Source organism: Miniopterus natalensis, chromosome 18, assembly GCF_054644295.1.
Source record: "Miniopterus natalensis isolate mMinNat1 chromosome 18, mMinNat1.hap1, whole genome shotgun sequence".
Lineage (NCBI taxonomy): Eukaryota > Metazoa > Chordata > Mammalia > Chiroptera > Miniopteridae > Miniopterus > Miniopterus natalensis.
In genome coordinates, this window is record NC_142098.1 from 23,396,323 (window position 1) to 23,410,779 (window position 14,457).

The 14,457-nt window shown below is 37.9% G+C and overlaps 1 protein-coding gene across 1 annotated transcript in view; it reads left to right on the forward strand.

The window, feature by feature from the left end:
* The window catches only part of WDR59 (WD repeat domain 59), a 56,804-nt gene that overhangs the window by 24,142 nt on the left and 18,205 nt on the right, over positions 1–14,457 (forward strand). The window contains exons 11-18 of the mRNA XM_016196545.2: positions 1,756–1,835; positions 3,114–3,246; positions 3,379–3,503; positions 5,042–5,206; positions 7,157–7,252; positions 7,400–7,556; positions 8,031–8,100; positions 11,701–11,854. Coding sequence (XP_016052031.2) covers positions 1,756–1,835; positions 3,114–3,246; positions 3,379–3,503; positions 5,042–5,206; positions 7,157–7,252; positions 7,400–7,556; positions 8,031–8,100; positions 11,701–11,854 — 980 coding nt within the window. The remainder of the gene's footprint in view (positions 1–1,755; positions 1,836–3,113; positions 3,247–3,378; positions 3,504–5,041; positions 5,207–7,156; positions 7,253–7,399; positions 7,557–8,030; positions 8,101–11,700; positions 11,855–14,457) is intronic.

Genomic DNA, 14,457 nt, shown 5'->3' on the forward strand with positions numbered 1-14,457 from the left:
ACATGATGCAGTCTCTTCTGGGTTGAAGTATTATCAGCCAGTGTGCAATTACACACTCTCATTGCCTCTGCCATGGCAGTTGGTGAGACTCCAGATGGAGCTGTTCCGGTCAGGAGTGAGGATGAGGTAGAGATATAGAGTGAGCATGAAATCCTTGCTTTAATCTACTGAGATTTGGGATTGTTAGTGCAGCTTAATCAGCCAGCCATCACTAAATACAGGATCAGAATTACAATGGGAGTCAGGAAGTCCTTGGCCTCAGTTTCTCCACCAACTCACCGTGCAAATTTAGTTGCAGCCTCTCTTTTCTTGAGATCATCCTGCCATGCTCTCTAAATGTTGTACCGAACAGAAGTATATTTCTTGGTCTTTTCATATCACAGAAGGAAAGCCAAGTAGTGGAGTATGTGACTTGTCAAGAGCTCAGGAAAGGTCTCTGGTAGACCTGGGATCAATCAGAGTATTCATCTTCTTGCCCCCAGCTTGTTTTTGAAAGGACTCTTAATTTTCCCATTTTTATTTCCATAATCTCTCTTGCTTCTAGAAACATGAGGCTGCTTGGTCTTTATACCATTAATTTTCATGCATGACTATGGCTTTCAACTTATTCTCTTGCATTTTGCCATAGTGAACAGGTGATGTAATTTCCCCACAAAGGCCTAAGGGACAAATAGAGGAGCTGAGTTTAGAAAGGACTTAGGTATAACTTTTCTTCAAAGTCAGGGGTGTTAAAAGAAGCCAGATGGGGAGTCAGAAAATTGTTGATGTGAACATGAGTCTCGATGGTGAGACTCATAACAGGCAGTAGTTCAGAATAACTTCTGTCTTGTTCAGTTTGCACAGGGATGTATTAAAACACTGATTGAAGGCAGTGACAGGGAAGGAACTTTAGTCCCTCACTCACCTGATTAGCTTGGGTAGATCAGGTTTTCTGTTCCCTCAGTTTCCTCATCTGTAAAATGAGGGAATTGGTGAAATTACTTCCAAATTCTTTGCTCTCTGAAGATGCCATGAAGGAGATTCTAGATACTACATAATTACCCGAAAATGTCCTGATCTTCCATAAAGCTCTTTCATAAAGCACCCTGAGCCTTTCAGAATAATTTCCCTTTGACCCTACCAAATATGTGAAAATATAATTCAGTCAATTCAGAACATTAAAGATTTATTATTCATTTTATAAAGAGATGCATGCATCTCGTTATCAAAAAATTATTTTAAACAGTAAGATGTCATGATGCATTTAAAACAATTCATTTTACAAAAATTGTATGCATCCCCAGCTCCTCTGGAGCATATAAAAGAAGAGCATTTGTGGAGGTGAAAGTTTAATGTGGCATTAAACCCCAGCACCGCTCTTTACCTGCTAATTTGCTAGTTATTCCACTTCATTTAAATTTTTGCTCAAATGTGACTTCCTCAGGGAGTCCTGTCTTAAAAATAGCTTCCCCATCAGTCTCTGTCCTCTAATCCTGTGGTTTTTTTTAAAATAACACTATCACTACCAGACATTTTATTATATATTTATTTGTTTGTCTATTTCCACCACTGGAATGTGAGATCCATAAAGACAGAGATAATGGTATTCATGCTATAGTCCTAGTGGCTAGAATAGTGCCTGGCATATAGATGTTCAACAAACATGTGTTGAATGGATGGATGAATGAATGAATGAATGAATCTCCATTGCAACCTGTAGCAAAATTGATGTTGAATCCAGAAAAATTTCCAGGATTTTTATTTGGTGATTTCTAGGGTCCAAGGACTACCAACTGGTTACATGGTCACGGGATCAGACCTTGAGAATGTGGCGGGTAGATTCTCAGATGCAGAGGGTATGTATTCATTGCTGTTGTGGAGGAATGTAACCGGATACACTAGAAATTTAAAAAAATACAAAATTTGGTATTTGTGGAAGTTAGAGGTTACATGATAGATACTTAATACATACTTACTGGTTGGCCAAGTGACTTGTGTATGCCACAGTGAGGTTTGAGGTCTTCAAGAGCCAACTTCAGTGTTCAGCACTTAAAGGCTGAAATACCTCTGAATGTCTTTTTTTCTCCTATCCTGGCATAGGAGGGTATGGGTAGCATACTGAGCAAATGACCTGTGGTCTTCATTCCTTTCTCTTCTAAACGGGCCAGGAAGTTTACCCTTGCACTCTGTAGTGTTCAGAGCCCTCTACGTCCATCAATGACACCTGTTCTATGGAGCCTTTTCAAATGTTTGCTCCATGAATGATATCTGTTTCTTCTTCTTTTTTTAAAATTTATCTTTATTGTTGAAAGTTTCACAGATGTCCCCCGATAATCTCTCTCTTATGAACCACAGTGGTAGCTGGTATGAGCTGTTTTGCTCTGCCTCATCTCATCTCAGGGTTCTGTCTTCTCATTTGGTGGCTACATTTCTTAAAGGCAGGAACTGTGTCTCACTTGTATTGCCTCCCCCACAGCACTCTGTACAGAGTCGATAGAAAATGCTGCGTGAAATTTGCAGTACTGCCTAGTACGAAGTCATTCTTGAACATTTTTGTCAATTATCACCACCTTATTGCCTTTCAAATCTATTTTCTCCAAAAAGCACCATTTGCACTAAATGCTTTGAAGGTTATGATATTTTGGGGGCTAGCCGAATAACTCCAACAAGGCTTAGAATTTAAAATAATGTTTTCTGAGGCTTGCATAAACTATGAACAGGACGAAAAAATTCCAGGGTAGAATAATAGAGCCTGTTCTTTTGTGTATTTAACCAGAGAGAGTTGGTGATGGATAAAACCCATTTTGATTATATCAGTTTTTGGCTGACATCTCTGTCCTTTGTGATTCCCTTTTAAAAATAAATTGATTTAGAGAGAGGAAGGGAGAGGGCAAGAGAGAGAGAAACACTGATCAGCTGCCTCCTGCATGTCCCCTACTGGGGATCAAGCCTGCAACCTGGGCATGTGCCCTGACAGGGAATCGAAATGGCAACCTTTTGGTACAAGGGGCAACACCCAACGAAATGAGCCACACTGGAAGGGCTGTGATTCCCATTTTTAGGTCAGAACTCTAACCAAACACGACCATTTCCACTGACTTCTGTAGACCTAGATCTTCTGCCCTTTGTTGCAGCTTTGTGCAAATGACATATTAGATGGTGTTGATGAGTTCATCGAGAGCATTTCTCTTCTGCCGGAACCGGAGAAGATTCTTCACACTCAAGACACAGATCACCAGCACAATTCAAGCCATGGAGAGGAAGAAGGTAACTGCTCAAACTGGTGTTTTAGGTGAGGTGCCCTCTGCGAAATTCAGAGTTGTAGAAGATACCATAGAACTGCTCTCTAACTCAATTTCAAAGATGTTTGCCAACAATCGAACCTCTCTCTCTTGCTAGTCTTGAAGGAAGATCCCCCAAGTAATCTCCTGGAAGAGAAGAAATCAGATCAACCAGGACTGCCTCAGACTCTGCAGCAGGAGTTCTCCCTGATCAACGTGCAGATCCGGAACGTCAACGTGGAGGTGCTCTGAGTTTCATGAATTATCTCTCATGCTTGTGGATGACAGTTGGTGGGAGAGGGCACTATTTCAGCTATGATTTTGGTTAGCAAATATCTTTGCTGCTCTAACAGATAAGGCTCTCTACTTACTTTTCTACTTATTAGGTTTTCTAAAGAAATTGATGTTTTACAAATACAGGTTTTTTCCTAATCATATTACCTTCTCATAAGATGAACTAAGGGATAAACTGATGCTCATGTGTCTTAAAATCTTAGGTGCTCCAACACATTCTTTTACTGTATGTGAAGATACTTAGATCTGGGAAGGCTTAGTGATTTGGCTAAAGTTACTGGTGAAATTAATGGGAGAGCTGAGTTTGGAAGCCAAACCTGACTCTCCAGGACTTTTTGTGCTTTGCTGTACAATCTTCCCTTAAAGCTGGTCATGTCCTTGGTGATTTAGAGTCATAGTAAGGTGACCAAACCTCTTTGTTCACTTCCCACATGAAGAAGTTTACTATTTTCCTTTTGGGCAGATATTGAAATTCTTTGCTTCAGAGAATTGAGTCTCTCTCTATAAAGGAATTTGAAAACTTGATTAGTTTTTCTTTTGCCTAGATTCAGTAACAGTAGGCATGGATATGTGCACTTACATAATTATCTCATTCGGCCTTTAAAACAACTCTGCAGTATGTGCTTTTATCCCCACTTTTTCAGTGAGGAAATGGAGACACTAAGAGATGAAATGACTTGTCTGAGGTCAGCAGCTATTTGGTGGAAGAGATAATATTTGGATCCAAGTCTCCAGATTTTCCATGTGTGTGGCCCTTTTCACTGTTTCAGGTGTCTTCTCTAGTTGGCAGCACAGGAAATCAAAAGAGATAAAGGATTCTTAGATTAATTGGTTATCTGTATCAACTCTGTGTATACACCTTTGTCCCAGTTGAGAACAGTGTAGATACCTGGTGATCTAGTTTAAGAAGGCAATCTTGATTCTCTTCCCAGGAATACTTTTTAAAAATTATTGAGATATAATTCACATACCATAATTTACCCTTTTAAAGTGTGTAATTTAGTGGTTCTTAATATGTTCACAAAGTTGTGCAGTTACCACCGCTGTCTAATTCCAGAGCATTTTCATCATCCCAAAAGAAACCCTATATCCACTCACAGTTATTCCCCTTCTTCCTCTCTCCCCACTCCTGGCAACCACTGATCTGTCCATTTCTATGGGTTTCGCAAGGAGTACTTTTTAAATTGCATTAGGTATTTGACTGCTTCATGCTTTATTTTCCTTTCTCAAAGTAAATGTAGGTTTCAGCCTACCTCACAACTTTAGGATGAAGCTTTTTTTAAGTCAGAATACTTTGAAATTATTAAATTGGTGCTAAAATTAATGAGTTGTCCAAAACTTCCAAATTAATTTGTTTTTAGAGATTATACCTTCATCTTTGGAGATTTCAGGAACTAGGAGCATTCAGTTAGTTGATTTAAATCTATTTGCATCTAAAGACCCTTTCTGGTTTGTCTCCAAAGCAGTTGTTGTTTTGTCCCTTGCAGATGGATGCAGCAGATAGGAGCTGCACAGTGTCTGTGCACTGTAGCAACCATCGTGTCAAGATGCTGGTGAAATTCCCTGCGCAGTACCCAAACAATGCTGCCCCTTCCTTTCAGTTTGTCAACCCCACAACCATCACATCCACGATGAAAGCTAAGCTGCTAAAGGTAGGATCTGTGTTCACATATTCTCCTTGCTGTTTGTAGAGTGCTCTGCTCCTGAGCATGAGTGTTTGAGTTGAGTAGTCAAGTTAAATGAAAACACCAGTAGATAAGATTTGGGAGTCATCTGTCCTGATGCACTGCAGTGTTAACACTTGCTATTCATTTTGTGTAGAAAACATTAGAGCAGTGGTTCTTGACTATTTTGGGTCATGGACACCCTTTGAAAGTCTGATGAAAATGATGGACCCTTCCCAGGAAAATCTGCACAAATGTTGCATATAATTTCAGGAATATTGCCTCTGAATAATATGTAATTCTATAACTGTATATAATCTGGTCAGGTATCTCATTAAAACTATGTATTAATCCCAGGTTAAAAACCTTACAGTACAATTTCATTTATCTGGAAACAATAAGCAAGGTGTATTCTGAAGATAAAAGATATTTTGTCATTAGAAAAAAAATGTGTAAGATCATTAAAAAAAATCCATTCCATAAAAAGGAACAGTGCCATCCTTAAGTGAGGCGGCTGGCTTCACAGGTGAGTGTGTGAAAGGATGTCAGTGCCTGAGTGGAGGTGGGACAGCCTGGCATCTGGTCTTTACTCCTGCAGGTGCAGAAACTCAGTTGTCAGTTCATGCAGAGCAAATCTGGCAGAATTCCCATGAGAAAGCTCCATGAGCTGGGGATGACAGACCTTTTGTAGTATGAACAGCATCACATATGAAGTAACTGAGATGTCCTAACAAAACCAAGTTGACCTGAATGCTCTTCACTTTTTGCCTAGTTTGTTTCATATGCATTTAATCTATCTTCTTGGAGTATGATATGTAATCAAATAATTTTCATTTTATTTTTAATTAGTTTATAGTCAATATTATTTTTAGTTTCAGGCATATAGCATAGTGGTTACACTTTACAAAATGATCACCCCACCTGGCACCATATCTAGTTATGTAATCAAGAAATTTTTCAAGTGTTGTAAGGATCTCTGAAATGCTAATTACTCAGATTTTGTGGTATTTAACATTTTGTTCTTGAAATTTGAATATTTCATTGTCTTGTTTGGACATGCAAAAAAGACTTCTTTTGGTATAAAAGGATAGGATTAGGAAGTGTCTTTAAAGGATGAATTCAGTGCTATCCAATAGAAATATAATGCATGCCACATGTAATTTTAAACTAACATTAAAAGTAGGAGGTAAATTAACTTCAATATTTTTATTTAATCCAGTATACCCAAAGTATTATCAAAGCAACATGTAGTCAATATGAAAATAAAAATTATTGAGGTAGTTTACATTCTTTTTTCTCTCTGTACTAAGTCTTCAACATTTTGTATGAATTTTATACATTCGGTATGATTTTACAGTTACAGCACATCTCAGTTTAGATAGCCACACTCCATGTTCTCGGTATCCCCATGTGGGTAATGACTTACATATTGGACAGTGCAGGTCCAATTTACATTATGTGTATGTGTATGTCAGTTTATATGTACCACATGTGCCTTAAAATGATGGGATTTATATTTCTAAAGAACAACAACAATAAAAGGATACATTGTAACTTTCACTAAAGTGAAATCTGTTTCCCCTGGCTTATTATATGTACCACTCAGAGCAATATTCAGGTCAGCCCAGGGTGGATAAGGTAGAAGGTGATGAAAGGAGCAGAATTCACTGTAAGTAAAGAATATTGTTTCCATTACTAGAAACGTGCCCTTTCATAACCAGTGTGTGCCCACCTAAGGAAAGGACTTCTCAAAGTGGGCTCAGAAATTAATCTCTCTGAGCCTCTAGAGAAGGTAGAAAGTAGGATATTGAGTGGGAAGCCTCAGGCACAGCCATGCTCCAGTCTTCCTGCATCCTCATTGCTTCTGACTGCTTTGAAGAAGAAAAGCGAATCAGGAGAAAGAATGTTGCTATGGACTGTGTTTCTTGCCTTTTCCAGATCCTGAAAGACACTTCCCTGCAAAAAGTGAAACGCAACCAGAGTTGTTTGGAGCCCTGCCTCCGCCAGCTCGTCTCCTGTCTTGAGTCTTTTGTGGTAAGATTCTTATACCAACTTATGCTTTGGTGTTTCTCTTCTGCCCTTAACTCCTGGGCACCCTGATTTTGTAATAATGTATATTTATTTTTCAATTCAGCTTTGAGACAGGTTGTGGTTTTTAGTCTGTTGATTTTTAAATTTCAGAATCAAGAAGACAGTGCTTCCAGCAACCCCTTTGCACTCCCAAACTCCGTGACACCACCCTTGCCCACATTTGCCCGGGTAACCACTGCCTACGGGTCATACCAGGATGCCAATATTCCCTTTCCTAGGACCTCGGGGGCCAGGTTCTGCGGAGCAGGTTGGTCTCTTTTTGATTCTCTGATTCTGGATTTTGAGGGAGAGCAATTTTTCTTTTGTTTTTATTTCCTGAGAACTCAAAAGACATCTGTAGTAGTGTAATATGGTCTGATGCCAGATTGGCATCTGTGGACATATCCTATGAACATTCACCAGAATTATAGTCTTGGGAGTGTGAATTTGAGTCTTACTCAGAGTCCTGATTTTCAACAGGGGACATGTCCCCTAGCTGGGTAATATAAAGTACCTGTGAAGACTTTTTCCAAACGACATACATCCTGTCTCTCCTGGATCCTGGAGATTCTGACCTTTGTTCTTGTTAAGTATGCTGCAGTCATGAGCCTTTGCACCTCACGGAAATGTGTCCTGTCCTTCAGGTATATTGAGATAGACAAAAGATTGACCAATGCTGCCTTAGGATTTCCCACGCCCAGCTCATTGACCTTGATGTGCACCTGTGATTCTCCTTTGTCAGGGTATCTGGTGTATTTCACAAGGCCTATGACGATGCATCGAGCAGTGTCTCCGACAGAACCTACTCCAAGGTGAGTCTGGGAAAAACAGATGTAAGCTACATTCATGAAGTGGGCAGACGTCTGGGAATGACCACTGAGTTTGTCTCTGGACAATTTATTTTAGCTTCAGTAAATATCTGTAGTTTTATGACCTTAGGACAGTGCTGGATTCTCCTCAGCAATAGCTTAGGGATGATAATGGCACCTACCTCCTTTACTTACTATGAACATTAAGTGAGTTAGTCCCTATAAAGCATTCAGAACACTGCCTGACACAGAGAGAGTGCTCCAGCTATGTTTCTTATTATTACCACTTTTTTTAAAAAAAGTTTTTATTAACAGTTTCATTGAGATAAAATTCACATAGTATACAGTTGACCCATTTAACGTGTATAATTGAATGGTTTTTAATCATCACTACAGTCAAATTCTAGAACATTTTCATTATCCCAAAAAAGAAACTTCATATCCCTTAGGTGTCACCCCTCCCCCCAAGACCCCTATTCTTCCAGCCCTGGACAAACTCTAATCTACTTTCTGTCTATAAATGTGCCTATTCTGGATATTTCATATAAATGAAGTCATATAATATGTGTTCCTTTGTTACTGGCTTCTTTCATTTGGTGTAATGTTTTAAGGATCATACATATTGTAGCATGTATCAGTACTTTATTTCTTTTTATTGCCAAATTTTATTTATACACACACACATATATACACATACACATATATACCACATTTTATTTATTCATTCATTAGTCAGTGGGCATTTGGGTTATTTCTACTTTTTGGCTGTTATGAATAATGCTGCTATGAACATTTGTATATAAGCTTTTGTGTGGACATATATTTTCATTTTCCTGGGTATTACCTAGGAGCAGAATGGCTGGATCATATTGTAAAGTGTTTTTTCTTAATTAATAAACCTTATCATTTAGAGCAATTTTAGATTCATAGCAAAATTGAGTGGCGAGTATAGAGAGTTCCCATATACCCCTGCCCCCCACTCACACAATGTCCCTCATACTACTGGTTTTTAAAAACTTAAATATTATAAGTTTTATAGCATAGACTTCTGGTTCTGCAGTGTGACCATGATAACTTCTAAACCCTCCTGCTACAAACATCTGGATGTATCGGTGTAATATATTAACATACTTATGAATAAGTAGCTGAGCTGACAAGAAAGGAGATTGGACCAAGTGTGTGAGCAGGCGCTCCTGCTGTCCTGGGAGTTTGCCAGTCTCTGCAGTAACACCGGCAGATGAGACATTGGCCCCACAAGAACTAGGAGTTAAGTGCTAGAGACCCCTTACATTATACTGGATTCCTTATTTGACAAGTTCGACTAGAAAACAATCACCTGCTCTCAAAGGAGAACAAGAATATCTATATCTGAACTTTGGATCAATGGGGAAAATGTTCCTATTAGAATGTTTTTCATACTAACAGTATTTTATTGAGTTATAGTTTACAGCACACAAATGTGAAATGTATACTTTGATGACCAGTGCCCAAATCAAGATACAGAGCATTGATTGCCCTCACCACAAAAGTTCCCTGGTCCCTTTACTCAGAGGAAACCGCTTCTCTGACTTCCATCATTGTAGCTGAGTCTTGCCTATGCTTGAACTTCATCTAAATAGACTCATGCAGCATGAGCTATTTTATGTCTGGCTTATGTTACTCAATGTTTTTGAAGTTGATCCTCATTGTTGCATGTATCCATAGGTTCATTGTATGAAAACAATACAGTTTTTTTTGTTCATACTCTTAATAATGAACATTTGGATTATTTCCAGTTTGGGGCTATTTTATGTAGATCTACAAATACAAGTCTTTTTATGGACCTGTGTATTAATTTCTCTACCCAAGGAGTCAAATCTCTGGGTCATAGGATAGGTGTATGTTTAATTTTATTAGACTTGCCAAAAAGTCTATTCCCAGTAGTTGTACCATTTTACACTTTACCAGCAATGTTTCAGAGTTCTGGTTGCTCCACATCCTCTCCAAAATTTGGTCTTTTCAATTGTTTTAACTGTAGCCATTGTGGTAGGTGTGTAGTATTATCTCATTGTGGCATTAATTTGCACAACCTTGGTGAGGACTAATGATGTTGAGCTACTTTGTGTGCTAATTGACCATTTGGTATCTTTTGTGGTGTGCCTGTTCAAGTATTTTGCCCATTTTTTTGGACTGTTTCTTATTTATTTGTGGTAGTTTTTTCATTTTGGTTACAAATTCTTTGCTGGGTGTATGTATTGATTTTCTTCTAATCTGTGGCTTGTCTTTTGCCCTCCTTGGTGATTTTTGATAAACAGCATTTTTAAATTTTGATGACGTCCAGTTCATCACTTTTTAAATTTTATGGTTAGTGCTTTTGTGTCCTGTCTTAAAAAAATATTTGCCTACCGCAAGGTCATGAAACTATTCTTCTGTGTTTTCTTTCAAAAGTTTGTAGTTTAAAATTCCTTATTAAAAGTCTATAATCAATCTCAAATTAATTTTTGTGTATGATGTGAGGTAGGAGTCAAAGTCTATATATATATTTTTCCAGTAAAGATATATCATTGTTCCAGCACCTTTTATGGAAAAGATTTTTCTTTTCTCATTCTACGTTGATACCTTTGTTGAAAGTCAGTTGATCATATGTTTGTGGACTTATTCTTTTTTTCTTAAATCTACTGGTCTTTCCTTATGCCAACACTACACTCTTAATGTTGCTTTATATAGTAAGTCTTCCAATCTGCTAGTGTAAGTCCTCCAAGTTTATTATTCTTTTTCAGGATTGTGTTGGCTATTTGTCTTTTACATTTTTGTAAAAGATGCAATCAGCTTATTTGTTTTTGTGATGAAGCTCAAATTTTGATTGGTATTGTGTTGACTCTGTAGATCAATTTGGAGGGAATTGGTATCTTAACAGTACAGAATCTTCCAGTCCACTAGCATGGTATACTCTCTGTTGTTTTGGGTCTTTAATTTCATTCAGCTATATTTTGTATTTCCTTTATTTTTTATTTTTTTATTTTTTTACCATTTATCCCCCTACACCCTCCTCTACCTCACCCACCCACCTACCCCCTGCAATCACCACACCATTGTCCATGTCCATGAGTTCTTTCTTTTTTTTCCTTTTTGCTCAATCCCTCCAGCCCGTCCCAGCTCCCCCCAGGGCAGTCAGCCTGCTCTCTTATCTATGAATCTATCTCTAATATTTTGTATTTTCAATGCACACTGTTTTCATTAAATTTGTTTCTAAGTAGTTGATATGTTTTGCTGCTATTGTAAATGAAATTTTAAAAATGTTTATTTTCCAAATATTTGTTTCTAATATATAGGAATACAGTAAATTTCAGTAGATTGAACTTGTAAATTCACTTATTAGTTTTAGTAAGTTGTAGATTCCTTTGAATTTTTTATGTATATAATCCTGGGAACATTCTCTGCTTCTGCAGATAAAGTATTTTTCAGTTCTAAAAGTTCTATTTGGTTCTCTTTTTGGGGTTTCCATTTTCCCCTCCCATTTTATCCACCCTTTCCTCTTGGTTTCATCAAGTGCTAAGAATGGCACTACTTACAAATATGGAAAGATTGAAGCCAGTATGGATAATGCTGCATTTTCAACCACAGATCTCTCTCGGCATTGTCTGCTTATCATACTGGCTTGATTGCGCCAATGAAGATCCGCACAGAGGCTCCTGGGAACCTTCGTTTATACAGTGGGAGCCCCACTCGCAGTGAGAAAGAGCAGGTCTCCATCAGCTCCTTCTACTACAAGGAGCGGGTAAGCAGCAGAGCCACAGCCTCTTACTCTTATCTCTTCCCTGGATTTTTGTTCTTTGTCTCTCTGCCTGCCACACACAGCAGCTAAATTAGTAATCCCCTGTAGTCTTTCAACCTTTCATAATTAGTTTGTTAAAGAAACACTGTTGTTTTGTGCTTTTCCATTGGTTTTTAACTACTGTAAATTGTATGTGGGAGGATCTCCCCATTTAACCCTATTCTTGTAATCCCCATTCATTAAATTGATCTTTCTTTCAGATAAAATAATTGAGCTTTAGGTCTTCCTTGGTATTCTGATGTTCGTCAACAAATTAAGGGGTATTTCTGAAGGCTTGGGATCTTGCTATATTTGGAATTTCATATCTGTGAGAAGTTTAAAACCTCTTTGATCTCGAAGAGGTTTTATAGTTTTCCTAAATCTACACTGAAGTACCCATTTGAATGGACCAGTTTATATAAAAATCACCTGAACCTGTCCTTATGTTCCTGGGTTCTTAAGGAACTCATCGTCTCTAAAGTAGATATTAAACTGTCAGAAGCCTTTAAAGATGACAATGTAGAGAATGTAGAGCGTAGGAAGGACTCAGAACTCTTGTCAGATTGAGAGTCTGGCTTAAACCGGCTTTTAACTGACATGCTGTTTTAAACAGAGTTACCACTGAGCTACTCACAAACTCAGTCCTTTGGGATTCTTTGTTGTTGTCCTACAGTAATTAGGAAATGATGGATTGACTATAATTTTAAAATTTTAATTGAATTATTTTAAATAATTCTAGCAAGTGTTTTGATTGCAGTATACTATCTAACCTTCTTGGTTCTCAATGACAGTTGGCCATCTCTGACTTTGTTGTCTGAAGTGAGTAGCAGGAACTGATGCTTGAGACAGGACTAGACTTGGGCAAAACCATTCAGTTGAATAGGAACAATGATTTTTTGTTGTTGTCTCTCTAGTCAACCTTCTGTAGTCACCTTCTTTACATCTGTGCTGGAATGAATCCCACTCCTCCGGCTATCACAGACCTTCTTGGAACACCATATCTTCCCAGATATTTTCATTTAAAAAAATGTGTGTGTTTGTTTTTTTTAACACAAGCTAGCTGGTAACCGGTTAGGTGATTTGCTAAACTGGTTGGAACTAAGGCATTTAATTGACATGCATGCTAGCCAGACTAACTCATGGTTGGATAAATGTGCGAATTTTCTTTAGCGTCAGTGCCCAGTTAAGGAGATCTTTTAGTCACAGATACAGTTCTGAATTTCCTTCGAATCATGTTATATGCTACTCATGCTTAGATCTGGATTGGGCAGAATGCATGGACTAGCACTTTTGACTCTGTGACAGTGTGTAAAGGCCACGTCGAGTCAAAATAACAATAACTCCAGTTCCAAGTTGGGACCTCTCCTAAAGAAGCATTTGTAATGCCTGCACTCATGTGTTTGATGGTCTGGCCCCTTTTACTACAAACACCATAATTATAAAGAGGTATCAAAGGAAGGATTGTGATGTTTCATTTTGGGGTGGTTTCCACTGTGCTGCTTCTCTATAGAAAATGGGCTATGATTGTCCCCGAGGATGACATAGGAAGTGGTCTTTAGGTTATATTTTAGATAGTGAGCAAGTAAAATGGGGGAGACACTTTTATTATAATTTTACATGAAACTTTTACATTGCTATGTAACCTATACACAGAAAATTTCACAAATCGTAAGCATCTAATTCAGTGAATTAACAATCATACCAGTCAGGAAATAGAAAATTACAAGAACCCGGAAGCTCTGGGGAAGGTACATTTCAATGGATGACATATAGCAATTATTAGGTTAAACCGTATGAAATTGGTGATATTTGACCGTTTTGACCTTAAAGAAAAGTTTCAGGTGGTTCAACCTAATAAAATGTTAAAATGAGCAAGTCAGTTATTTTGTGATGAATCTGAAATAAATTCATCTCTCTTTGAAGCTTGTTCATGTCCATCCCATTTACATGGGGCAAAGAGGGCGGATTAAAGAAATGAGATACAGCCATGATATTGTATACAGGCCGTCTTATCTTCCTTAAGGCAATACGGTTTTGTGCCTTAAGGAGTATTTTCTGATTCTCAGGTGTCTAGTTTCATGGGTCAAAAAATAGCATTTTCATTACTTTGGTTCTGGAAACGATTCCAGTTTACTAAATTTCTCTGCTTTTATTTTCAGCCCAGCTCTTTCTCCCACATGTTTCTATTCTCTTTTAGATCTCTAAATGAGTAAGAATAAAGGAAATGAATACAACTGCATTAAAGTATAGTAATGAAGGGATTACAGCATATTTTGGCAATTACAAAAAACATAGAGCTATTGGGGATTACTTTCCTTTTCTCTTGTTTTTGTGTTTCTAACCTGCCCTACTTAGGTCATGTTATATTCAGCCAAATGTTCTCCAGATGAAATTCCAAGATTGCTCCTAAAAAATAAAAAATCAGACACCTTTTATAGGAAATTAGAAAACAGAGAAATGCTAACATTCTTTGGTAACTGGGCCAACTATTAATAGTTGATGAAATATTACTTATTTAAGGATAAATCGGAAGGCCCAGAACTTCAGAGAAACATTAGATTCTACCC